Raw genomic sequence first — 27442 nt, forward strand, 5'->3', positions numbered from 1 at the left:
TTTGCCCCCTGTTTACCCATCTATACTGTACATGTGCATATATTACTTTTAAAAATCCTTAAATAAATGGGATGTAATGCTTTAAAATTTATTCAAAGAGACACTTGTATAGGTAATCTAAGTTTCATCATTTGGTCTAACAATGTATTTGTCCTTAAGCGTATAATCTATCTCTTGCCGTTATAAAGGGGCTCTTAACTATCTCTCTCTCTCAGCCTCAATTTTATACTAATTTTTCCTTTATCTTCTCTTAGCTTTTATTCATTTTTATATCATTGGATTTTTTTTTCTTTATCTCTAAGCCACCTACAATCCCCTTTATTTCCTCGTGGGGAGAAGAGACCCTAATTAATAAATTAGTGTAGAGCAAGATGTCTTCCTATGTAAATTTGAAGTTTTTTTTTTTCTTTTGCTACTGAGGATTACAAAGTGGAGGTTTCCCCTCAGTGAGGGATGACCGTGTGAAATGTTGATCCACTAGGATAGACACACTATCAGAGAAATAGAGTAGTTCAATACGATCACTGCCAACAGGATGAAGAGTTTTATTGAAAATACGAAGTGTACAGAAAAGTTAGTAAGCCTGAAGAGTTAACTTGTGATATTTCAAGTAGTATAATAGACCCACAGATTTGTCCCTGGAACCACAATAGAAATTAGGCAGCTGCTGAGCCTGCAGATTTAAGAACATGGTCCTAATAAGGTTAAAACCACACTGCAAATTTCAGGTTTTAACTTGTTTTTCAGAAGCTGGGTTTATATTTCTTTTAGCTCTGGGAAATATCAAATCCAGAAATCAAATTATATTCAAGAGAATGACATAGACTTGGGTTGAAAATAGTCGAATGTAGAAAAAAAGAGAGAAAGATGGTCAGATGGCTCTTGGGATACAAAATATAAAGTTGTTTGATGCAGATGTCAGGGGGGAGCCTACACTGAGTTCCTGCTAGGATTCAAGGATGTCAGGACCCCTCCCATTGAGGCAGAACCAACAGAACGAAAGAGCCTGCAAGAAAAGAGAACATCTCAAGTGAAGATGATCCAGGTGGCGATTCAAGAACAAGGGGCTGGGGGACGAGGGAAGGAGAGGTTCTCGCTGAGGCAGCTGCTGAGTCCTCGGGTGATGGGGCTGCTGCGAGACAGAAAAGCCAACAAGCGGCTGGAAATGGTGAGAATGAATGAGGTTGCCTGTGGCCCTTGTTATAAAGCCAGACCAACTTTTGCATGACCCCTGTTCTCTGGATAATGGCCATCAGCGGCCATGGGACGCCATCAGCCTGCACTAGCGGCAACACCAATGCCTTTGACAAATAGCAGTAACCATCGCAGCAGAATCCATGGCTTCCACAGGGATATGCAACATCATCACAGCACATCAGCAGTAAAGGAGCCATCACACTTCGGAACGACTATAGATAGCTCAAATATATAAAATGAAATCTCTCTGAATCTAATTAGACAAATCTATCCCATTATTTCTCTTTCTCAAAAATATACCAGCAATTTTTACTCATTTATACTTCCAGATGAACTTTGGAATATACTCAAATTTCTCCCAGATTTTTTTTTGGCATTTTAATTAAAATTACACTAAATTTGTATATTAATTTATAGAGAAGTCACTTCTTTAAACTATTGTCATGGCATCTGGCACATGTATTTTTCTTTCCACTTACTTGAATCTTTAGTGAAGTCTTTTTTTTCATGTAGAACTTGTACATTTCTTGATCATTTTTTTAGGAATATATTATGGGCCTTATTGTTATTGCGTGTCAATCTATAATTTGCAAATTTTCTCACTGTGCTCTGCAGACATATCAAAGAAAACTGTCGAAACTAAATATGACAAAAATGTTATCCTATCTCTTCTTCTAAAGTTTTATAGTTTTGTCTCTTACATTTAGATCCATCATCCATTTTGATTTATTTTTGTGTAGGCATGAGGTAAATACACAAATTTGTGTTTTTAAATATGACTATCCATTGTCCCACTCTTATATTTAACACATAATCCCATCGCATTGTTGCAAAACAATGTCACCTGCACAATTTCTATCCCTGGGAACCTAAAGAAATTTCCTTGTGTGGTGGTTATATGATAAATACCTGTCTGGTTGTATTTTTTATTCAAATATACAAACACAGAGTCAAGTTTCAATCTAAAAACTCCAGCCACTTATCTCCAAAGAATTATCTTGAATTATTGATTGAACAATGTCTTTCTTCTGTTCTCTGCATCCTCTCTGGGACTTATTAGTGAGGCACTGGTTTGTAACATTTTAAGACATCCCAAGATCTCATGGCTTTAGGATTTTTGGACTCCCCACTATCTGTTACACATGAAAACATACTGAAGAATCAACACAGGACAGAACAAAGTTTTTCTCCATATGAAAGGATTGAGGTGTGTGTATTAGTGAATTGACACATTAAAATGTTAACTGATGGGGCGCCTGGGTGGCTCAGTGGGTTAAAGACTCTGCCTTCCGCTCGGGACATGATCCCAGCATCCTGGGATTAAGCCCCACATCTGGCTCTCTGCTCAGCAGGGAGCCTGCTTCCTCCTCTCTCTCTGCCTACTTGTGATCTCTGTCTGTCAAATAAATAAATAAAATCTTTACAAAAAAATGTTAACTGATGAGACAATTTCTTTTTTTTTCTTTGCATATTTATGCTGTTCCTTTTTAAAATTTATTTTTTCAGTGTTCCAGGATTCATTGTATATGCACCACACCCAGTGCTCCATGCAATCCGTGCCCTCCTTAATACCCACCACAGGCTCACCCAATCCCCCCCTCCAAAACCCTCAGTTTGTTTCTCAGAGTCCACATTCTCTCTTGGTTCATCTCCCCCTCCAATTTCCCCCAACTCACTTCTCCTCTCCTTCTCCCAATGTTCTCCATGTTATTCCTTATGCTCCACAAGGAAGTTGAAACCATATGATGATTGACTCTCTCTGCTTGACTTATTTCACTCAGCAGAATCTCTTCCGGTCCCATTCATATTGATGCAGAAGTCAGGTATTCATCCTTTCTGATGGAGGCATACTATTCCATTCCATATATGGGATGAGACAATTTCAATAATGCTCTAGGACTGTTTGAGAAGAGATTAATGCCTTGGGTGTTCATATAATTGAAACGTAGGTTTGTGCTTCATTCCAACTGCTATTTTTAAATGCCTATCCCTAGTAACAGTAAAAAGAAATCTGGAAGCTTAAAAACTGTTAATATTAATTAATGTAAATATTAATATAATCACTGAACCAACACACACTAACTTTTCAGGTGTCACTGGACTACTTGTTGGAATATTTGTGGCTCTCCATGGGTTAGGTTTGCTAAGTCAGTATTACCACTTCCAACTCGACCAGATAATGTTGACTGATGAGGATAATAACACTTTTTCTGTCCACTGAAGATTTATTAGTTTATTTATTTATTTATTTTTAAAGATTTTATTTATTTATTTGACAGACAGAGATCACAAGTAGGCAGAGAGGCAGGCAGAGAGAGAGAGGAGGAAGCAGGCTCCCTGCTGAGCAAAGAGCCCGACGCGGGACTCGATCCCAGGACCCTGAGATCATGACCCGAGCCAAAGGCAGCGGCTTAACCCACTGAGCCACCCAGGCACCCCTGAAGATTTATTAGTTTAAAGAGGAAACTTTACATACTGAATACAGAAGCAGTTTGGTAAGATGATCTACCTGGAAGTATTAGTGTTCACAGATAAAATTAGCATAATCAAAGTGGATAAAAAAAGGCATAAGAGGTGGCAAATTAAAGTCATTGACAGACTGGGGAAAGCTGACTTGAAATTGTTCCAAAACAAGTGCCAGATCCATACCCTTTCTAACATGTGGACATAAAGAAAGTGTGCAATTACTAGCTGGCTAAATTTTATAAATTATTTGGAGTTAAAATTTTCTGCTTCAATGAATTTCATGGGAAACTTGTGAATAATATTTATATTATGATGATAATCCTTAACGACCCAACCCAGGAGTCTAACCGAAGTATAAACTAGGAATGTGTTACAGAAAGGAGTCACAAGGAGCCTTCAGAAAATGAGAATAATTAGAGATCCTCACCCTCTTGAACAGTTGGAGTTGATGTGAACACGATGGTTTTCATGATCTAACTCGGTTTCTTTTTTTATATTACATACTAAGAACCCTATCTATTAAAGTTCTGATGGTTTAAAGAGATGAGAAGGAATGAAAGCAGTAAATTTTATCAGCAGAATTGGATCAGATATTGAAACAGATATGTGTGAACATAGGGCTCCATAACAGGCCACTACCAGCAAGTTTTAGAATGCGTGAATGAAACCCCATTGAGACTTGGGCCCGAAACAACCCTTTGACTAACCAGTACCACGTAGATACTACTGGGGATTGATATCAGAAACACTAACTGGTTATGATATCTGTGTATACTTGAGCTTAAAAATGAAGTTCCTCTTTTTGCTGGCCCCAGGCAAAGAAAGTGGAAATCCTCCTCATTTTGAAGGTCATGGAAATTTGGGTCTCTCTGTCTATAGAGGTCCTCTGCTTTTACAGTCATGCTGTAATTTTTGAGTTACCTCAGGAGACTTACCCTACTGCTACCAACAAGGCCATTCATCAGAAATGCTCACTGCTCCATTTGGGGTAGAAGAATCAAAGAAAGCACAGGAGGCAAAAGTCCACCTGAGAAAAATGATAAAAAGAAAGGTGTAAAGTCTCTAGGCATGCCATGTCAAGGTCTCTTCAATGAGTATTAATATTTTAAACCAGAATCCATCACAAGGCAGGCACTGTACCAAGTACACATGGTTTTGGATGGAAATCCAGTGGCTTTGTTACAATAATACGATCTTGCTTTTTTGAGAGTCCCATGACTCTGGTCTTATAGGAAGGAAAAGTAACATTTGGCTAGTAGTGCCTTTTTCTTTGTTCATTTCTGTATAGATTCATTTGTGTCTGAAGATAGCTGAGGAACCCAGATCCCTGTGACACCCAAACCTCATGCATCAGCATAGCGAACCCGCGAGTCGGGGCATCTGCAGCAACCCTGTCCCGAACTCTTCCCATCCAAGTCTCCGATGGCTTTCATGCTTCACATCTAAAGTTTTGCCTTGTCCAAAGTAGTCCACAAAGCAGCACTGTGATCTTGACCTCCCTTTGATTAAATAATTCCCCATTGTTCTTAGAGATGAGTAGTACATCTTTAGATTTCACAAAAGGACTTGTCCTGATTTGGCCTCTCTGGCCCCATTACTTATGACTCTTCTTACTCTCTTTGCTCTGGCCACATGGCTTTCTTACAAGTTCTCTAATGCAATGGTTCTCAGTTCTGGCTTATATTAGAATTACATGTGGAGCTTTAGGGAAAAAAAACCAACACTATTGCTAGTGCCATACCTTCAGAGATTTTGATTCACTTGCATGGACTGAGTTCTAGGCATCTGGGTTTTCTCAGCCAGGGTTGAGAACCACTTCTCTAATGCGGCAAACCCTTTTTCCACTCAAGTCCTTAGCACATAGTGTTCTGCTGTTCAAAACACTCTTTCTCCATTACCTCTACCACCATAATCTCTAGGTTGAAAGTAAAACTTCTAAAGGCAAAATTTCCTGGATATCCTTTACTAGGTAGCTTCCCTTAGTAATTCCTATAATTCCTCTTTTAAAACACCACAATTTCTGTTATTTGCTTTAAGTTTGCTTTCCCATAAGAGTAAAGCCAAAACTATCTGTTTTCTTCCTAGCCCCATTGCTTAATGTAATAAATACTAAAAAGAAAAAAAAAATCTGATGGTTAATTGAAAATGCCTGTGTCCTGGGAATTCAGCCTTGGACAGATATTAAAGAGGTATTTAGTCCCCCATCTTTCCATAACAAGATTCTTGGCTGGGAAGGAAGATTTATAAGAATGGCAAAGACTTTCTGATGAGGGAAGTGTGTATTTGGGGTCCCATCGTGAGCCTAGACCATGTTTATCAAAAGATCCTAAAATGTCTGGAGAATTGGTTTTGTAGGCACCTTTCTTCTTCCTGGGAGAAAGCTTCCTAAGAGAGCTGAGACATAAAACTAGTTTAAAGAAAATGACCCATGTAGAAAGATTGAGTCAGTTCTATATTGAGCCCAGTAAACTCTCTTTCAAGGATTTCTCTTACCAATCTTCCTAGGAGTGTAAGTCATAAACAAGTGAAAACTAAAAGAACCACAATACTGAGAGCGTACAGTGTAGTTATGCCGGTTCTGGTGGCTTCTGCAGTAGGGGAAAATAATTTACCTGGCTTTGGGAGTCAGGGAGGAACTAATAATCCTGGGTGTAGCCTTCAGCTCTCTCAGTATCTGGCCTTGCCACGGTTGGAGGGATCTGAGAACACCAGCGAAACACCTTTGGTAAGGCACCACCACAGATAGGAAGCCAAAGACATAAATACAGGCATTAGATATTCGTGACCTCAATTCAGATTCTATATCTCCCTGAATTCTGGTATTTTGCTATTGTCAAAGAAGAGAGGATTCTAGTGAGCTAGAGATGAAGGAAAAAGTGCGAATTCACATCATAGTGGAGAGGACCATGTCTATGGTTCCCTTTGAGCATTCCTGGGATTGTTTGAGAATTACTACAGGGGAGTTCAGATTCCCTCAGAATAATGATTATTATGGTAATACCATTTCCCCCCAGGCTTAGGTGGCATCAGAAACTCATAAGGTATGTGATTTGAAACATCTGAGGTTTAAGGAACTAGTCAAATTGGCATGACTCCAATTTCTCTGGCCAAGAATGACAATAGATAATGAACAAAAATGTCAATGATATAAGATATATATAAAAAGCAGATGGTCAGTTAAAAGAAGAAAGCCAAAATAATAAATATGGAAGCTTAAGGCGAGGCGCACCAGCCTGGTCCTAGAACCTAGTGTTATGAAATATATTCCAAAGTACAGGTTTCCAGGATTGTGACCATTTCATCATTTACTGTGGGTTTTCAATGGAGAGCCATGGTGATTAAGAAGTAATTGAAAATGAGACGAAAGAGAATTTATCCATATAATAGACATTAAAGCCAGAGTGATAATCATAATTCCCCAGAGGAGGTACTGAAAATTTCTGGGAACACTGTTGAGCATGTTCTAGAGCCTAAACAATAAGAAAAAACTAACTGGGGAAAGCAGGTGAAATTCCCGGACAATTCCTTTAACGTACTAGATTGACATCACTACAGAACCAGTTGATAGATGTTAGACAATCCTTATCACTTGCCAATGTGCGCACTGGCTTCTGGCATTACGTTAACATTGGTGGTACCTATGGTGCAGGCAAAAGCATGTCCACAACCAGGAGGGGACATGCTGTCAACCAGTTATTCAACAAAAATGTGATGCCAAAGTAATACGAGAAGAAGGATAACCTGGTGATGGAGTCGTAGTCACAAATTTGGCTCCATGAGAAAAAGAGACGCTAGCTAATGGATGGGAAGCCAAGGTCCATGTTGTTATAGATCAACTAGCTGGCAATTTGTGATGGAGAAGCAAGCTCCAGGATTAAGAGGAAATAGTTCACTTGAAAAGTGCTTCTTGGGGTGCCTGGGTGGCTCAGTGGGTTAAAGCCTCTGCCTTTCAGCTCAGGTCATGATCCCAGGGTCCTGGGATGGAGCATCACATCGGGCTCTCTGCTCAGCAGGGCGCCTGCTTCCTCCTCTCTCTCTGCCTGCCTCTCTGCCTACTTGTCATCTCTGTCTGCAAATAAATAAATAAAATCTTAAAAAAAAATAAAGTGCTGCTCAATCCTGGCTGTACATCACAATCATGGAAGCCCTGGTTTGGTTTTGTTTTAAGTGGCTGGTCTTGAATACAGACTTATTCATTCTCTAGAGGCATATATAAACGGTTTTATGAGTTCTCTAAATAATGATAACAGGCAATATGATAATAAGCAACATAGCAAAGAATTATTCTCTTAAGATTGAGTAGGGTCATGTTTGCTGTTGTTAGGAATCAATGGTGGATATGGATATAAATATTGTAGAGAATGCGGCACTTGGGTGGCTCAGTCAGTTGAGTGTTCAGCCCAAGTAGTGATCTTGGGGTCATGAGATTGAGCCCTGTGTGGGGCTCTACGCTCAGGAGGGAGTCTGCTTGAGATTCTCTCTCTCTCCCTCTCCCTCTGCCCCTCCCTCTGCTCATGCACTCTCTCTCTCAAATAAACAAATAAATCTTCTTTAAAAATATATTTTAAGGAAAGCAGAATAACTCTCGCACCGCTGTCTGAGCCCAGCCCAGAGAGGGAGGTGTTAGGAAATGTTCTGTGTGCTCTTCCCGGGGATGGTCATGACGGCGTACTTGTGTCTTCTGGGGACATGCCAGTTTTTAGTTCAGATCCCAAACGGGAAGTTTCTCTTACTGTCCTAGTCAGTTCAGGGGACTGGGTGGCTTAAGCAGTGGAGATTTCTCACACTTCTAGAAGCTAAGAAGGCCAGATCCGAGCACAGATCAGGCCAAGACTCAGTGTCTGGGCAGGTTGCTCTTCCTGGTTTTCAGATGGTGGTCCCTCTCCTCCCTGCATCCTCACGTGGCAGAAGGAGAGAGCAGGCGAGCTCTCTTGCGTCTGTCTTAGAAGGGCATGAGCTCCATCTTGGGGTTCGGCTCTCGTCGCCTCATCTCAACCTCGTTATCTCCCAGAGGCCCGTCTCCAAATACCATCGCACTGGGGATTAGGGCTTCAACGTACAGTTTTGAAGGGAGCACAAACATGCAGTCCACAATATGGACTGAATAGACAGGCAGGTAGCCCTATCCATGAGAATAGCTCTCGCACCCCACAGAAGACAGGACGTAGATCCCCAAGGGCATTCCATGCTGGAGTCAGGGGAGAGGCACTGAACAGACAGAAAAGGGCTTTCGTTAGGGTGATAGGTAATCAGTGGTGGGCAATCACACATGTGTTAGAAGGCATACGTGCCCTTAGAAATAGCATTATTATACGGCAGCACCTAAAAAGGAACTTTGAGTTATTTCAAAAATATAGACTGAGATTTTCCATAAACGGTACTACTGGGTCTGAGGCAAGGAGGTGACATTGCAACAGAGGCTTGTGTAAACGAGACGGATCACGCAAGGGAAGAGAAGCTCTTCTCCTAGGCTTTCTCCAGTGCCTTCAGTCAAGAATCGGGATGTCTTAATGGAGCCTCACTGATTGTCACTGGTAAGTTTAAAGAGCTGTGCACTGACCTCGACGTGGTTCTTCTATCGCATGAGACGTTCTTCGGTAAGGCCTGACCTAAATCGTCCTGTGGGCATTTTCTATCAAGAGACTCCCCGCTGAGTGGATTGCCCTTAACAGTGATGGTGGTGGGCAGAGGAGCTCCTGGTAATGAACACGGCTGACAAAGTTTTGTCCGGAAGTGTTCATTATAGAAACACAGTGGCTGGCGGTAAAAGGCCGCCATTCAGGCCAAGATGCTATCATGGATTTAAATGAGTTTGTTTTCAATGCTGCGAACTCTTGGACTCGTGTTCCAGCCCAGTCTCTGGGAAGGGGAGAACTCTGTGTGATGCCTCGCAGGCCTGCTAACACTGATTCTTTCCTTTTTCCTGATACTTCCAGGAGAATGTAGCTGCCTGCCTATGGGACGCGTACTCAGGCCTGTTCGGTGACCAAGCCATGATCCTTGCTATGAACTCCAGGTACGGTGAGCTCTGACACTTCCCCATTTCACTGACTGAACATCTTCAAAATGCAATAGAGAAAAATCACAGTTGCGATAAACAGAAAACGGCTCCAAATACCTCCATCCCAGCTCAGCAGCTACTGTTTCTTTCTTTCTCACAATCTTCCCCACTTCTTCAGTGCTGTACGGATCAGCAGGTAGTCTAATTATTATAGGCCAATCGGATTTTCTGTAATATTCTTCCCTTTGGCATTATGGCTTGAGTTTTTTCCCTACACGCTCATATTTTCATTTTAATGGCAGTATAAGATTCCCCAATTTTGAAATTTTTAAATTATATTTTATTTTGCCAATAGTATGATTAATCATCTTTGTACATCAAAGATCGTATCTCCTCTGAAATATTTTTTTGAAATAGCATTGAGAGGGTGAGGTAGATTTAGATGACAGGCAACCACGAAAATGGCCTGCTGCTGGGAATCCTAATTGGTGGACAGCCCTAGCTGCTCCCTGACCGTCCAGGCAGCCTGGTAGGACAGTCAGCTCCAATGGGTGACTTGGAGTCTAGGAAACGCATCGACCCGGCTGAACCCTTCTTAGAACTTGCTATAGTCTATGCACTTTCTAACCCTGCTTCCTTCCTTCTCTCCTTCTCTCCGAAATCTCATGCACCTCTAAACCTGTTTTGGCATCTGTTTCCCAAGATCCCAAACTATTGCAGATGGGATTGAAAACCTACTTAGAGCTTTTAGTAAGGAGTCAGTTTGCTGTCCAGAAAAATCCCACTAATAATGTTTCTTCAAAGCCGAGTCACCAAAAGACATAGATTCTTACATACATTTTTCTACTTTACTAATTTAATAGGCCCCAAATTGTACCTCATTATTATTTTAATTTGTATTCCTTTAAAAAAAAAAAGCAAGACCTAATATTTTCTGTATGTTTATATATTTATGAATTTTCTCATGTGGGAAATTTTTCGTGGTCTTTGCGCCTCCGTGAGGATTTTTGTTTTGCCATATACTTAGTAAGTGTCCCATGACATTCCTATGGGGTTAAAATTCTTTGTTCTTTTTTATCTTCTCAGAATTGATTTTAGTGTCATTGCTATTTTTTCTTTCACGTTTTGGTATGACATCTGGGATAAAATTAATTCTATATCACACTTTACTATTACGTTCACTTTCTCCTAGTTTTCTGTTAGTTGATTTTTGTTACCCTCTAGGCTATAGCAGATATTTTTTGATGCTATGAATGAATTTAAATTATCTTCACAATTCCATTATGCAAAACAGACGTCAACAAACTTGGCCTATGGGCTAAATCTGTTTTTGTAGTCTCCTGGTTTTGTACATTCTCAGAGATAAGAGTGTTTTTTACTTTTTTTTTTTTTTTTTTTGTAAGAGGGGAGAGAAGAGGGGAAGACAGAGAGGGAGAGAGAATCCTAAGCGGGCTCCGCACTCAGTGCAGAGCTCTAAGGGGCTCTGTCTCATGACCTTGAGATCATGACCTGAACCAAAATCAAGACTGGACACTTAACAGACTGAGCCACCCAGGCACCCCCCCCCTTTTTTTTTTAATTTTTAAATAGTTGGGGGAGGATTAAAAGAAGGAGGATATTTCACAACATGCAAATGCTCTGTGAAATTCAAATTCCAAGGTTGGTAAACAAAGTTTTGTTGGAATACAGCCACATTTATGTATTTATTCCTGCATTGCCTATGACTGCTTTTGCATTATGATGGCAGACCTGAGCAGAGAGAGGCCATTTGGCCAGCAAAGCCTCATATACTTGTCATCTGGACCGTCACAGAAAATGTTTGTTGATCCCAACACAGATAACACTAATTTAAAGTGTTTCATCCCCAAAGGCTTGTTTAAACTCTGAATGCTTTTTTACATTCATCTGTATAAGGGAATACTTGCGTGCTTAAGGGTTCCGAGCTGTTCTTGAGGATCTTGATGGCAGTGGTCGATACAGGAATGTACACCTGTGATCAAATTGTATAGAACTAAATACACACACACACACACACACACACGAGCACAAATAAAATGGGGGAGATCTGAACCAGATGGCTGGAAGGAATCCCTATCGATATCCCGGTGGTGATACTCAACTATAATCGGAGAATGTCACCACTGGGGAAAACCCTGGGAAGTATATTAGCTGTTTCTCTTTATTATTTCTTACAACATCATGTAAAGCTACAAATATCTCAAAAAATTTTAATTAAAAAAAAAAAGGCATTCTAAGAACACATTCTGATCCAACATGAAATATTCTCAATAGATTAGTGCCACATTTGGCCAGGGAGGGGAGACAAGAGTATTTAATACAGGTATTTTCTAGTCCCATATTAGATATTCTCTAGAATTTACATTCTCTCACATTGTTTACAGTTTTACTGTGGTGCCACCACTAAACTGTTTTGACTTAGTGCCGTTTTATAATAGATTTTATTATCTGATTAAACTAGATCTTCCTTATTTCCTTGATCACTTCCAGCATGGTAACTTTAGATAATCTCTCCAATTTATTTTTCTAAGAGGAAGGTAAATGTGTTTTTATCAACTTCTGATGAAAATGTCCTGAAATTTTAATTGTGCTTTCAGAGTTTGTAAAATAATTTGAGAATAATTGACGTTTATAAATGATGTTCCTATTTATAAATCTATCTTTCTAATTATTCAAGTTCTGTTTTGTGTTCTCCCTTAAAAGTTTGAGGTATTTTTAACATAGATTCTGCACATTACTAGACTGATTTTTTATTTATATTGTCTTTTGGCTCCCTCCTTCCCCAATTTTATTGTTTGGACAGCAATTTCTGATATGCTGGAATACATATGGGATTTTGGGGGGGATATATTTATCCTGTGTTTGAGCTCACTGAACTATTTTTATTAGACCATGTCTTATTTGAAAAACAACAAATTCTAATATAATATTTTAAAATAGGAAATTGAACCCTTATGTTGTTCCTGTTTTTAATAAAAACTCATACATGACTTCTCAATTAGCAAAATGTTGGTTTAAATAAAACCTTTCAAGAAATTATTCAAACTATTCATTCTCCTTTAAAAATGATGTTGATATTTATTAAATACTTTTTCAAGATTGATTAAAGCATGATTTTTAATTTAATCTATTATAGGTATGTGTTAATTGATAGTTTTTAGGCTATTGGTCCATCCTTACATTCTGATGATAAATCATAATTGTTGTTACAATGTTATTTTATTATTTAAAAAATTATTATTCTAAAAATTTAAACTTCATATTTATAAATGAAATTTGTTAGTTTTTTAATGATTTTAATTCCCGTGTAGTTAATATACAGTTTCGGGTGTACAATCGTGTGAGTGATTCAGCAGTCCCATATATTATTACTCAGTGCTCATCAAGAGAAGTGTTCTTTTTAAAATTTAATTTAATTTAATTTTTTTTCATTGTTCCAAAGTTCACTGTGCACCACACCCAGTGCTCCAGGCAATACGTGCCCTCCTTAATACCCACCGCCAGGCTCACCCTACCCCCCACATCCCTCTCCAAATCCTCGTCCCCTATTTTACCCAGCCCCCCACTCACCTCCCCTCTGGGAACTATCTTTAACCAGACTCTGTAGTTAAGAGTCTGTTTTCTCATTTGTCTCTTTTGATTTCCCTTTGTATGTTTGTTTTGTTTCTTAAATTCCAGAGATGAGTGAAATCATATGGCATCTGTTGGTATCTGACTGGCTTATTTTGCTTAGCATTATACTCCCTAGATCAATTTATGTTGTTGCAAATGTCAAGATTTCATTCTTTCTATGGCTGAATAATATTCCATTGTATATATACACCATTTCTTCTTTATGCATTCATTTATCAATGGATACTTGGGCTGTTTCCATAATTTGACTATTGTAAATAATATTGTTATAAACATAGGGGTACACATATTCCTTTGAATTAGTGTTTTCATATTCTTTGGGTAAATACCCAGTAGCCCAATTGCTGGACTGTAGGGTAGTTCTACTGTTAACTTTCCGAAGGACTCCATACTGTTTTCCACAGTGGATGCACCAGCTCGCACTCCCACCAACAGTGTCAAAGTTTCCTTTTTCTCCACATCCTTGCCAAAATCAGTTGCTTCTTGTTGATTTTAGCCATTCTGAGAGGTGGGAGGTGATACCTCATTATAGTTTTCATTTGTATTTCCCTGATGATGAGTGACGTTGAGCATCTTCTCATGTGTCTGTTGGCCATCTGGATGTCTTCTTTGGAGAAATGTCTATTCTTCTTTTCCACCCATTTTTTAATTCACTTTGAGGGGGATGTTAAGTTTCATAAATTCTTTATATATTTTGGATACTAACCCTTTATTGGACATGTCATTTGCAAATATCTTCTCCCATTCCCTTGGCTGTCTTCTAGTTTTGTTGGTTGTTTCCTTTGCTGTGCAGTATTTTATTTTGATGAAGTCCCAGTCGTTTAATTTTGCTTTTGTTTCCCTTGCCTCAGGAGACATATCTAGAAAGACGTTATTATGGCGAAAGTCAGAAATTATGGTCTGTGTTCTCGTCTAGGATTTTTGTGGTTTCAGGTCTCACATTTAGATTTTTAATCCATCTTGAGTTTATTATTTTGTATGGTGTAAGAAAGTGGTCCGGGTTCATTCCTTTCTATATTGCTATCCAGCCTTCTCCCGACAGCATTTGTTGAAGAAATTGTCTTTTTCCCATTGCATATTCTTGCCTCCTTTGTTAAAAATTAATTGACATGTAATTGTAGGTTTATTTCTGGGTTTTCTATTCTGTTCTATTGATCCATGTTGTCTCCTTTTGTGCCAGTACCATAATGTTTTGATTACCACAGCTTTATAGTCCAGAATTGCGATACTTCCAGTTTTGTTTTTCTTTTTCAAGACCATTGGCTATTTGGGGTCTTGTGATTTTATACAAATGTTAGCATCCTTTGTTCCACTTCTGTGAAAAATTCTGTTTTTGCATCTATGTTCATCAGAGTTGTTCGTCTGTAGTTCTCTTTTTTGTGGTATTTTTATCTGGCTTTATATCGGGTAATGTTAGTCTCATAAAATGAATTCAGAAATTTTCCTTCCTCTTCTACTTTTTTAAAAGTTTGAGAATAGGCATGAACTATTCTTTAAATGTTTGGTAGAATTCACCTGTGAGGCCACCTGGTCCTGGCCTCTGGTTTGTTGGGAATTTTTAAATCGCTGATTCATTTTTATTGCTGCTTATCAGTCTGTTCAAGTTTTCTATTTCTTTCTGTTTCTGTTTTGGTAGTTTTTGTGTTTCTAGGAATTTATCCATTTCTTCCAGGTTGTCCAACTTGGAATATAATTTTTTCATAATATTCTATTATAATTATCTCTATCTCTATGGTGTTCATTGTTATTTCTCCTCTCTCATTTTTTATTTTATTTATTTGAGTACTTTCCCTTTTTTTCTTGAGATGTCTAGCAAGAGGTTTATCAATTTTATTGATTTTCCCAAGAACTTAGCTTCATTGATCTGTTCTATTGTGTTTTTAGTTTCTATTTCATTTATTTCTGCTCTAATTTTTATTGTTTTCTTCCTTCTGTTGGTTTTAGGTTTTGTCTATTGTTTTTTTCCTAGCTCCTTGAGGTGTAGGTTAGAATGAGATTTTTCTCGCTTCTTGAGGTAGGCTTGTTTTGTTATATACGTCCCTTTTGCTACATCCAATGATTTGAACCATTTGTTTTCATTTTGATTTCTCTGCATGTAATTTTTTAATCTCTTTTTTGAGTTCCTGGTTGACCTATTCATTTTTCAGTAGCATGTTATTTAACCTCCATGTTTTGATGCTCTTTCCAGATATTTTATGGTGGTTGATTTCTAATTTCATGTGTGATGGTCAGAGAAAATGCATGGTGTGACTTTGATCTTTTTTTTTTTTTAAGATTTTTTATTTATTTGTCAGAGAGAGAGAGAGAGAGAGAGAGCAAGCACAGGCAGAGAGAGTGGCAGGAAGAGTCAGAGGGAGAAGCAGGCTCCCTGCGGAGCAAGGAGCCCGATGTGGGACTCGATCCCAGGACGCTGGGATCATGACCTGAGCCGAAGGCAGCTGCTTAACCAACTGAGCCACCCAGGCGTCCCTTTTTGAATTTGCTCAGACTTGTTTCATGGCCTATTATGTGATCTATTCTGAAGAATGTTCCATGTGCCCTTAAAAAGAATGTGTTTTCTGGGGTGCCGGGGTGCCTCAGTTGGTTAGGCAACCAACTCCTGATTTTAGTTCAGGTCATGATCTCAGAGTCATGAGACTGAGCCCCAACTCAGGCTCTGCACTGAGCATAGAGCCAGCTTGGGATTCTCTCTCCCTCTCCCCCTCCCCCCTTGCCACTTGCACCCACTCTGTTTCTCTCTCTCTCTAAAAAATAAAAACAAAAAACAATGTGTATTCTGCTATTTTAGGATGGAGTGTTATGAATATATCTGTGAATTTTATTTCATCCCTTGTGCCATTCAAAACCGCTGTTTCCTTGTTGATTTTCTGTCTGGATTATCTATCCATTGACGTAAGTGAGGTGTTAAAGTCCCCCACTATTATTGTATTACTATCTATTAGTTCCTTTATGTTTGTTATTAACTGTTTCATGTATTTGGGTGCTCCAATGCTGGGTGTATAAATATATACAATTGTTATATCTTCTTGTTCAATTGTCCATGTTATTATTAGATAGTGTCTTTCTTGGTCTCCTGTTACAGTTTTGCAGTTTTGTCATAAATTCTATTTTCTCCAAAGAGAAAAGCCATTAGTATGGCTATCCTGGCTTTCTTTTGTCATCTATCTGCATGACAAATGTTTCTCCATCCCCTTGCTTTCAATCTGCACGTGTCTTTAGGTGTGAAATGAGTCTTGTAGGCAGCATATAGATGGGTCTTGTTTTTAAATTCAGTCTGTCACCCTATATCTTTTGTTTGGGGCATTTAGTCCATTTACATTCCAAGTAACGGGTATGCATTTATTGCCATTCTGTTACTCGGCTTGTGGTTGTTTTATAGCTCCTCTTGGATCCTTTCTCCTCTTGCTCTGCTCTCCCAGTTTGCTGGCTTTCTTTAGTGACATACTTGGATTCTTACTTTTTACTTTTTGCATATCTATTACTGGGTTTTGATTTGTGGTTACCATTAGATTTGTATATTACATTTCTGCGTACACCTTACACTTGAGCCCATTCTTAACTCCTCTCCCCTCCACATGCTTGGTTTATGATGTAATACTTTACCTCCTTTCACTTTGTGGGTCCCTTGACTGATTTTTATGGGTAGACTTATTTTTATTGCTTTTGTCCTTCCTACTTTTCTTACTCATACTTACGGTCTTCCCTTTATAATCATACAGTCTCCTTTAACATTTCCTGTAAGGCTGGCTTAATGGTCACGAACTTCTTTAGTTTTTGTTTGTCTGGGAAATTCTTTATTGCTCCTTCTCTTCTGAATTATAGCTTCGCTGGAGAGACTATTCTTGGTCACAGATTTTTTTTTCCCCCTCTCAGCACTTTGAATATATCATGCTACTCTTTTCTGGCCTTCAAAGTTTCTGCTAAAAATCTGCTGGATAACGTATGGGGTTTCACTCGTATATAACTGTCATGTTTTCTCTTGCTTTTAAAATTCTCTCTTTATCACTATGTGTTGCCATTTTAATTATTGTGTGTCTTGTGCAGACCTCCTTGGGTTGATTTTGTTGGGGAATCTCTGTGCCTCTTGGATATGGATCTTTGTTTTCTTCCCTGGATTAGGGAACTTATCAGCTACTATTTCTTCAAGTAAATCTTCTGCTCCCTTTTCTCTCTCCTCTTCTTTTGGGGTCCCTCTAAGCAGAATGCTATTATGCTTCCTCTTTTTTCTTTTTAAAATATTTATTAAATTTGCCAGCAAGAATCACTATATTTATTATTCCCTTTTCCTCATTTTATACTTATTCATTGTGTTTATGCCCTTTATTTCTTTGATTATATTTTTAGTAGCTTTAAAATCTGGTTACATGTTTAGTTTGTCATTTTTCTCTTTTTATTTTTTTATTTTTTTAAAAAGATTTCACTTTTCTGAGAGAGAGAGAAAGTGAGTGAGAGGGACGGAGAGAGAATCTGAAGCAGACTCTGCACTGAGAACCAAGCCCAACCCAGGGCTCAGTCCCACAGCCACAAGACCATGACCTGAGCCAAAACCCTTATTTTAAATGAGAAAAATTCTAATAGTGTTCAAGTACTTTTAAGTACTTTGAATTTTCTCATTTTTAAAATGGATTTCTCATTGTGATTTGAGAATAAAACATATATTTACAAATATGATAAATATTTGTCAGCACACCATGATTATTGAGAAGGACGATCCTTGTTATCTCATTTAATATAATTTATCTATATCTCCTTATTAATTCTAGTAAAGATCTCCTCTTTTGCAGAATTTTTAATTTTTACCTACCACAGGCTGATAATTGAATGCTTAATATTCTATGACTGTGTTTGCTTTTCCTTGTATTTTTAATAATTTTATTAATTTCTATTTCCTCTTGTATTTTAAATAATTCAATACCTTTTACTTTTAATAGTTATTTTTAATAATTTAACTTTTTCTGTTATTAACTATCCCTTTTATTATTTCAAATGATCATATATTTATCTCTCAATATTCTTTTTTTTTTTTATTAAAGATTTTATTTATTTATTTGACAGAGAGAGAAATCACAAGTAGGCGGAGAGTCAGGCAGAGAGAGAGAGAGAAGCAGGCTCCCGCTGAGCAAAGAGCCCGATTCGGGGCTCGATCCCAGGACACTGAGATCATGACCTGAGCCGAAGGCAGCGGCTTAATCCACTGAGCCACCCAGGCGCCCCCGATCTCTCAATATTCTTTTATTTGAACTAAACATTTTATCATATCAAATTGTCCCTCCTGATTTCTTTGTGATCTGTTTAATATCATTTCCCCATGCTTTTATTAGGAGGCATCTACTTTGTTTTATTCAATTGTGATTCGTAACATCATACTTGCAAAAATATGTGGCCTTTTGCTTACTGAGCACACAGTGATTGAGTGAGGAATGTTTATTCTTCTTCCCTCGTGCCATTCTCTGTCACCTGGTTGTGCTATATAACGTGTTGTGCTGGAATAGAAAAAAAGCATTTACACTGAAATTCTTAATTCTAAGATGTCACTTACTGTAAAACACATTAGTAATTTAATAACTATTCTTTTGAAAGCTAATTACACGTGTATCAAAAAAAAAAATGTATCCTTGATGGCAGTTGTCCGTGTTGACCCATAGATTTCCATGTGTCTTTTTTCTTTAGCATCATCAACGTCTCACACTCAACCTTCCTCACATTTAAAATTTGAAGATCTGTTGCCCATTAGCGGTTATGCACAGGCTTAGAGGATCATGCTACTTTTCTTATCTTTAGTCATGATTTGGAACATTTTAGCATTTTTAGGACTAGCAGTATGATTTCAAAGTACATTGAAAGAAACTATTTACTATTTCATCAAAATCTTAATTTTGCACTTTCTTAAGCCAAGGTATTTATCCCTAAAAGTTAAATATCTTCCCCTGAAAATTCTAAGGGAAGCTGTTCAGAGTCTAATAATTCATTCAAGCTTTGAATAAGTCAAATTAATCTTCCCAAGATTTGAAAATTATCTATCATAGTCTAAGAAATTCCATTTCAAACAGTGGGATTAGACACTTTGATTTTCCCGTCCAGTAGAGAAAAAGATATTCTGAGTCCAACATAAAATTTCCTACCTTACCATCTACATCACCATCTTTTCAAAAAAAAAAAAAATCAGGAAGGACTGTTATCCACATCCCACATATCTAAGGGATAACAACCGTGTCATGACTTGTCTTTCCAACTGCTGACAGCAGGTTTCTTCTGCCAAGAATTAGAGGCTGCATCCCAATAATTTCAGAAACATTAAAATGTAAGAAGCGGAGTATCACAGCTTAGAGAAAATGTGGCAGTGATATATTTCAGCTAACGCTCAGCATGGCTTTGCGGGTTTGCCTGGAATTGTGACCACTCTTTACATTATTGTGTCTATGGAGAAATATCTTTTGGTTTCGAAATAACTGATTACAGATGATTTTTAAAAAGAAACTCATTCCTCTACATTTAAAGCACCATTGTCATCTTTATGAGAATATGTAAAACCCACATGTTATATAAAGCCAAGAGCTGGGCCTCATTTTCTAGTACATTCTCCCTCACACCAGAGAAAGCCACTAAACTTAGATCACGTTTGTTCTCTCCTCTTTTTAATAACTACACCTCTTTGTTACCAGCTATGTAGATCCCCTTCTGCAGTTTGAAACCCAACTGAAGATAATAAAGTCCTCCTTTAAAATGGTATTTTCTATACCAAGTCTTGAGGAAGTGAAGGAAATGGGAGACCGGGAAGATGACAAAGAGGACCTGGAGGTGAGCGTTTGCGTCCCTTAATTGTTAGGAGCCATCGTCCCGCGGCCCAGGGTCCCGCAGCGCGCCCCCGCAGGTCGCAGTCCTTGTGATGTCCTTCACCTTTTATCCCTACCGTAGATTAACCACAGTGTCTTCCAGCTTTCATCCGTGCCCCCCGGACTCCTTGGGAATTCTACGACTCACGGGATTTGATGGGTTGTACAGGAGTTACAGGAACGGATGAATGAAGACATTTGGGGTTAATTATTTTAGCAAGGACAAGAGTTTATGGACAAATGCTCCAAGAAGGAAAGTAAGAGCAGGGCGAGGCGGAGGGAGGACCAGCCCTGCAGCGCGGGGAGCCGCATCTCTGGTCTGGGTTTCCCCAGCACAGCCGCAGGGCGCAGCCGCCCCGGAAGGTGGAGGGTGCAAGGCCCATGGTCCTGGGAGCTCTCGTCCCTCTGGCTGTCTCTCTCCTCTCTTACCTTCAGTTTATGGGGAGAACGCAGGACCCCGGGGCATAAAGCCATAGACACTGAACACAGTTATGTCTAATTTTACCTGGCCAGCTGCTTGTGTCACTTTTTTTGTTTTTCAGAATCTGTATCAAAACACTTTAAACTTATTTGAGGACACTCTTCTGATCTTAGTGTCTAAAGATCTCTACAAACTGCAAATCTTAAAGGTAAAATAAAGGGAAAATGAGCAATTTTGTTTCCTTTTCTTAAATCTAAAGAGGTCATTATATTCACTTAGTATTTCCCTTTTCCTATACTCATGTCTCCTTCAAGTATTTGGTGGTTGATTTTTTTTTTCTTTTCCTCCCAAGCTGTCTAATGATCCCCCAAATGAAATCGCTTCCTTTTATTTCAATTGAAGAGACTTAATTTTAAGAATTCAATTTTGGGAAGATGGCAGCAACAAAACAGTTAAGAAGCCCCATGTTCTGTGGCAATGTAAGAGTGATACAGTGCGGTTTAGCAGAAAAGAGAGGGCGATCGGCTTAGACGACCTGCGGGTCCAAGCAGCCATGCCGGGATGGTCTCCGTAGGCTTGCTTCCTCCCCAGCACCGCTGGAGCTGAAGCATCCTGGCTTCATGGACACCGTGGTGTCGGAGCAAAGCCCAACAACTGTCCGAATCCCCACTTACATTTGGACATCAGGGTGTCTTAAACGTCCCGGGCAGAGGCAGGAGGCTGCTCAGGATGTCTTACCATCCTCAACGGCTTCTAATATGATGGTATCAGGGGCACCTGTCAGGAAACAGTGGGAAACCAGGTTGACTTATTCTACTAGGAGCATTACGGGTTTAGGCAAATCACAAAATACATTCAAGTAAAGAAGCAGAATTGGTATCTGGGAAGACAAGAAGGAATGCAAGGGAAAATAAAATGCACGGAGTTAATTTGTGCCTAACTTGAGTCGAACATTTTCTGTGCATTTTTAAAAATTTAACCTCACAACTCTTTAAAGTCCTTATTATTATCCCATTATTACAACCACCTCCCCACACAGGCTCTTTCAACCGATAATCTACTGTTATGAGCATTTACTCTACATTGGGTTGACTAAGCTGAATATTTCACGTATAGGTTATCTCATTTAATCCTTAAAATAACCCTCTGAGGAATCTACTGTGATTTTCCCCCAGTTTGCTGATAAGGAAATGGAAGCAATAATATGTGCCATGCTAATGAATGGGGGTGTTCTCTAACTTGGAAACCTGTTCCCTGACTGTGTTGTTCTCATACCTTCTATGTATAGAAACTCACTTGATTCTCAAAAAGAGCAAAAAGCCCGCTCTTGGGAAAGGCACAGTCTGACCACCCTGGGATTTAGAGACTCTTCTGCCCTAGGAAATGGACTTGAGAACAGTTTTCTACAATGGGAGCGAGTGAAAGGAGTAGATTTAGCACAAATACTGTGGATTCGAACAGAGTGCCTTGAGACATCTGTTAGTGGGGGCGCCTGGGTGGCTCAGTGGGTTAAGCCTCTGCCTTCGGCTCAGGTCAGGATCTCAGGGTCCCAGCATCGGGCTCTCTGCTCAGCTGGGAGCCTGCTTCCCGCCACCCCCCCCACCCCCGCCTGCCTCTCTGCCTACTTGTGATCTCTGTCAAATAAATAAATAAAAATCTTAAAAAAAAAAAAAAAAGAAAAGAAAAAGAAAGAAAGAAATCCATTAATGGTGGTTGGAATGTGAGGCATATGCCGTTTCCTCGCTTACCAAGCTTGTAAATATGTCGCTGCTTCTGAAGGCTTAGAACAGACAGAGTTACAGCAAGATGGAGTCGAATCAAAATTAGCAAGAACTTTCTAACCGAGCTGTCTCCAGGAATATTCTCTGCAACTATGAGCCAGAAAGTATCTGAGTGTTGAGTCTGCAGAGGAAATTCTGGAGTGAGCTGACATTTCAGGATCAGATGACATTTCAATTCTTTTTTAAAACTGAAAATCAGATCCTGTGATGAGAGAGACAGAGAGAGCGGATATGTACTTTGAAAGAAAAACAAGAGAAGCTGCTAACAATCCCACGGTAGTCTCTTGTTAAACTTCTCGTGATGACTGAGAAAGTGACTTACAATGCACATCATGAGTAAATATTCATTGCATAAAATTAAGTAACATACAATTCAGGTGTGGTTACGACCGTAGATGAACTAGTATACTCCTAGCTTGTCGTCTTTTTGAGATAAATGTAGGTCAGATAGGAAATAATCAGGGTCTGAGGGGGCCTTGACTTGGCGAAGTTGGGGGCTAACGGAGGGAGCTTGCAGACGCGGAAACCCCGGGCTCTAGGACGGTGACTGTGTCTCCCCAGGACATGGCTGAGTGGATAAACGAAGACAGCTCCTACCTGCAGGAGAGGGTTGTGCTGGTCGTCAGCAGGGTGCTAAGCTTCGCGTCCCGCAGAGTCAGGGGATACGTAAGTCACCCGGCGCCGTCACGCCACCTGCTTCCGAGGCTCCCTGCCCTAGCCCCGCTCGCCCGGCCTTGGGCCTTGAAAACTAAGCGCCTGCTTGGTGGGACCGAGCTGGCAGGGTGGGACAGGCAGAGAAGAGTCCATATAGTCCACGATTTAGGTCCATCAGAGCAGAATCTCTCAACCAGTGGCTAAGACCCTTTATGCTTCCTGCCCACAGCACGAGTGTGTCAAACTTCCGCGGACTCCCGCATGCTCTGTGGCTCGCGACCAGTGTCACGTGCACCCCTAGAAATCCTTCCATCCCTCTTTCCTCCTTATTTCTCCTTTTCCTAAAATATTTTTAAACCATTATGCATTTATTTGAAATTTATACAAGTAATTCCTGAGCGATGGGCAGAGTCGTGTCCCTGTGTGGCACGCTAGCGATGGGGCAGAGTCGTGTCCCTGTGTGGCACGCTAGCGATGGGCAGAGTCGTGTCCCTGTGTGGCACGCTAGCGATGGGGCAGAGTCGTGTCCCTGTGTGGCACGCTAGCGCTGGGGCAGAGTCGTGTCCCTGTGTGGCACGCTAGCGATGGGCAGAGTCGTGTCCCTGTGTGGCACGCTAGCGCTGGGCAGAGTCGTGTCCCTGTGTGGCACGCTAGCGCTGGGCAGAGTCGTGTCCCTGTGTGGCACGCTAGCGATGGGCAGAGTCGTGTCCCTGTGTGGCCACAGGGACACGACTCTGCCCATCGCTAGCGTGCCACATGTGAGGAGTTACCTCATTCTTTCAGCCGAGGCACATATCCATAGTTTTAGTACATTGTAATGTACTTATAGATGGACATTCAGGTATATTTAGGGTTTTGTTTTGTTTTTTTTTAGTTCAACAGTATACTAATGGTCACCTTTGTTCAAGTACATACGTACTTAGAAATACTTAGAAAGATGATAGATGACAGAGTAGGAACAGGTCACCGTTTCAGCACTACAGAATTACCTCATTCGCACTCCTGCGGATGTCACACTGTCCCCTACACTTCCACCACGCGGGCAAGGCACTGCACTTTCTAATTGTTGCCTTTCAAATGCAGAACAAATGGGCATCTCATAACTGCCGGTATTTGCTGAAGTTTTCTATATTTTTAATAGCATCATTGCCTTCCTTCTAAGAGACCTTACTATCTATAAACATATCTCTCTCTTACGGATACTGTGTACCCAACCTATGTTTTGCAACTCATCCTTAACTGTGATATTTTTATTAATTATTTTTATTAACATATAATGTATTATTTGCCCCAGGGATACAGGTCTGCGAATCGTCAGGCTTACACACGTCACAGCACTCACCATAGCTCGTCCTCAACTGTGACTTTTAAACGTGCACTTCTAACTGCTCCTCTGATTGTTTGAAATATTTTAGGCGTTCAGAATAAAGGGGATCAGAAACAAGCATTTATGATACCATCTTCGTGTAGCCATCTTCTAGTACTTATACAAATAGTTTCCAGACATATTGAGACAAAAAGCCTACATAACCCTTAGAACGTACCTGAATTCTTACTATTTTGTTTAACATCAGCTTTGGGATGTTACACAATTTTCTTACATGAGGAAACGTAATCCGTGATGTTCTTTGCATCGTGTTGATTATTTCAAAAGAGGGATGGAGTGCTTTGTTTCAGTCTTTGGGCTCTCCGGGTCTCTAAAATGGCTGGCTGTCCCTTCAAATGTTCGAAAGGCGAATCACACCGAGTTTCTCAGCAAGGCTTGACGTGGAGTTAGTTCCCATCTCGGGCTTCCTTGCTGCGTAGGCCCTGAATGTTTCAGGCACTCAGCAAGAATTCGATGGAGACTGTCTGCACGAGACCTACTCACATGCTTCTATCTGCTTCCGCATGTTGACTCAGTATACATATATTCATTCGTTGTTCGTTCTAGTGAGTTCCGCTCAGGTGACGGGTAAGACATTGTGGAGTTTGGTCATCTTCCACCTCCTCTTCTCAACTCTGATGATGTCCATCAAGTGCAGCCCCTACACACAGCCCAGATAATATGCAGAGAAATATGCAATTCCACTTCTGGGGCAGAAGGCTCTCCCGAGTGGACGGTTCCTACCTGGAACAGATTCTTCCAGGAGCCACGCAGGGGGACTTTCCACTTTGCTCTGCAGTGTGCCGGAGCGCCAGCAGGTGGAGGCACACCAGCGCCCTTGGGACGGGGAGGCTCCGCTCGCCTCAGCCCGGTCATCAACAGAGGCATGAAACCTAACTTTCTCTTTGCGGCAATGTCCTCTAAAGATGGTTAAGTCCATGAAATGAACGGAGGAGAGAGGACAAATACACGAACCCAAACAGCTGGACGTATTCCTAAATTAACAGCTGAGCTTCCCACAGGCCTCCTCTGTGGACCTCCAGGTCTGACGTACTGAGTGCACGTCAGTGAAGACTTGTTCCCTTCTCCGATGATGGGGAACGATCCATTCTGTTCTCAGGTGCATTCAGTGGGAAGACTGCTTTCCCCCGTAAGCTACCCTCGCCAACGTCTTCTAGAGTCTCAGAGGCCGTCATCCTATTGAACAAGCCTGACTGCCGTTTGTAGTCAGGATTTTGATTTTGGTTTTGATTTTCTATCAAAAATACTGTTTAACAGAGTAATTCTCCTTATATGACCTCTGTGCTGTCCTGTTCGTCCCTCCCATTAAACTATTCAGTTTTCAAACAGACAAGGAAATGTGAGCTAAACATGTCATCGTGTATCACGGACAGAAAGATTTTCCCCGGGTTTGTTCCTTTGGCACATCAGCATTTGAAAGACGAGTGGGATTTACGGAGGGGACAGCCGTGGAGTGGGAGGGCCCTAGGCTCACTTTCTCTCAGGGATATAAGTAGATAATTTTCAAATTATCCTAAACACCCCAGAAATCGACCTGAAGCCCGGCAAAACAAACTCCACAATAAAGGTAGAGCGGAGTCCAAGGCAAAGCTGGTAGGAAGCGTGAACACACAGCTTGGGAGAGACGCAAGTCCTGAATGTGGTGGGGAGGGAGCCGCAGGTGAGGGCAAGGGCACGAGGCAGACTAGCGCACAGGGTCGGTGATTTCCCCAGAGCAACTGGCTTGGAAAGCAAGAACTTTCTTTTTTGTCATAAATTGTTCCCCCAGTAACTACTACAAGATAGCATTTGTTGTCTGCAGTTTACAGATGAGAAAATTGAGGCTCAGGAACAGGTTTGAATATAGGTTTTGGTACATTCTGAAGTTCATCCTCTTGTCCTAGTCTGATACATGTATATTAGAGGATCAGATGCAGACATTCCATGTTAACTATGCACAGCAAATGCATTTTTTCCCTCCTCTGTTTCTCCACTAGGCAAGTGTTGATGCCCCGTGTTTGGGTGTCCTGGCAGCAGAATTGTCTCTTCTGTGTTGCCACAGTGATCCCTTAATCACACAGCAGGCAGCCTCAGGACTGTGCCACCTCCTCTGCATTGCAAAGTGTCAGAATGGTAAGAATGGTTCACACCGTCCCTTCTAGTGGATACTAAGGATTTGTCCCTAATGTTTCCACTTAAGGGTCCCAAGAAGGCTCTGTGGATTTCTAAATCCTTCCCAAGATCTGTAGTCCTACTTTTCAAAACATATTTTATAATCTATTTTTAGAATTAGCAAAATATGCTAGTAATATTTGGCTTTTCAAGGTCTATAAAGTACTATATACTTTGATTAGTGTTGTGTGTTAATGGTGGGGACAGGAATGTTGTAGGGAGGAAGGGAAGAAGAAAGATTACCAATAGGACTTTTAAAAAAGAGGCATACTTTTCCCCTCTAATGGGGCATCAGATAGAATATTCAGGTGCTTGCTTTGGTGGTTGGGAAAAATTAGCCCAAAACTAAAGTAAATGTTGCTGTGGGCAGCCTAACAAAACAGCAAGTCCCAAAAGTACCAAACTATTTCCAAATAACTTAAACAGAGAAAAGAATTATCCTCCCATAATACATGACTATTAAATATATAAATGTATATAATTGTTCTTAAGGCATTGGACATCAGATAACACAGGAGATGATTGCTGAGAGATGGGAACAAAGGAATTAATGAGGTAGGGATTACAATCGCCCGAGCTTACCGCCTCAAGGGGGTTTTTAGGCTCTAACCCAGTTGTCTCACCAAGTTGAAGAGGCAGAATTAGAATCAAGACAGCTGGAGTTTGCAGGTCTGAGTACCTGTTTACAGGTCTGGGACCTGAGTAGCAGGAGGAGGGCACAGAGAGAGAACTCCAGAGACCTGCCAGGGTCCACTTTAACCATTCAGGCGTGGAGTGATCAGAACCCGTGAGGAGTCTACCTGAGGCTGGGGGAGAAAGATTAGAGGAAAAAGTCCAGTGAACTCCCAGAGGCTGGGAATCATGCCTATGACTGTAAGCCAGAATTTAAAACTTCATAAT

General features: G+C 40.4%; 1 protein-coding gene and 1 long non-coding RNA gene across 6 annotated transcripts in view; one reads left to right on the forward strand and one right to left on the reverse strand.

Annotated features, from left to right (window-relative positions):
* The window catches only part of MROH9 (maestro heat like repeat family member 9), a 98877-nt gene that overhangs the window by 13775 nt on the left and 57660 nt on the right, over positions 1 to 27442 (forward strand). For 3 of the 4 annotated variants that reach the window (XR_004279981.1, XM_032317469.1, XM_032317467.1), the window contains exons 4-8: positions 9600 to 9679; positions 19978 to 20113; positions 20691 to 20777; positions 22912 to 23016; positions 26368 to 26503. Coding sequence is in view for 3 of the 4 variants with exons in the window: in XM_032317469.1 (XP_032173360.1) it covers positions 9600 to 9679; positions 19978 to 20113; positions 20691 to 20777; positions 22912 to 23016; positions 26368 to 26503 (544 nt within the window). In the remaining variant the exon portion in view is untranslated. The remainder of the gene's footprint in view (positions 1 to 9599; positions 9680 to 19977; positions 20114 to 20690; positions 20778 to 22911; positions 23017 to 26367; positions 26504 to 27442) is intronic. The other variant, XM_032317468.1, reaches the window with a different exon arrangement.
* On the reverse strand, positions 11182 to 27341 carry LOC116575872. Of its 2 annotated transcripts, none has more exons than XR_004279985.1 (4): positions 24549 to 26373; positions 22318 to 22552; positions 21244 to 21346; positions 11182 to 11654 (listed from the first exon to the last, which is right to left on the reverse strand). It is a non-coding gene; the product is annotated as an uncharacterized LOC116575872 (long non-coding RNA). The 2 variants fall into 2 exon arrangements; XR_004279984.1 differs by lacking the exon at positions 11182 to 11654 and adding an exon at positions 27222 to 27341 and having other exon boundaries at positions 20767 to 21346; positions 24549 to 26480.

Source organism: Mustela erminea, chromosome 17 (assembly GCF_009829155.1).
Source record: "Mustela erminea isolate mMusErm1 chromosome 17, mMusErm1.Pri, whole genome shotgun sequence".
Taxonomy (NCBI): Eukaryota; Metazoa; Chordata; class Mammalia; order Carnivora; family Mustelidae; genus Mustela; species Mustela erminea.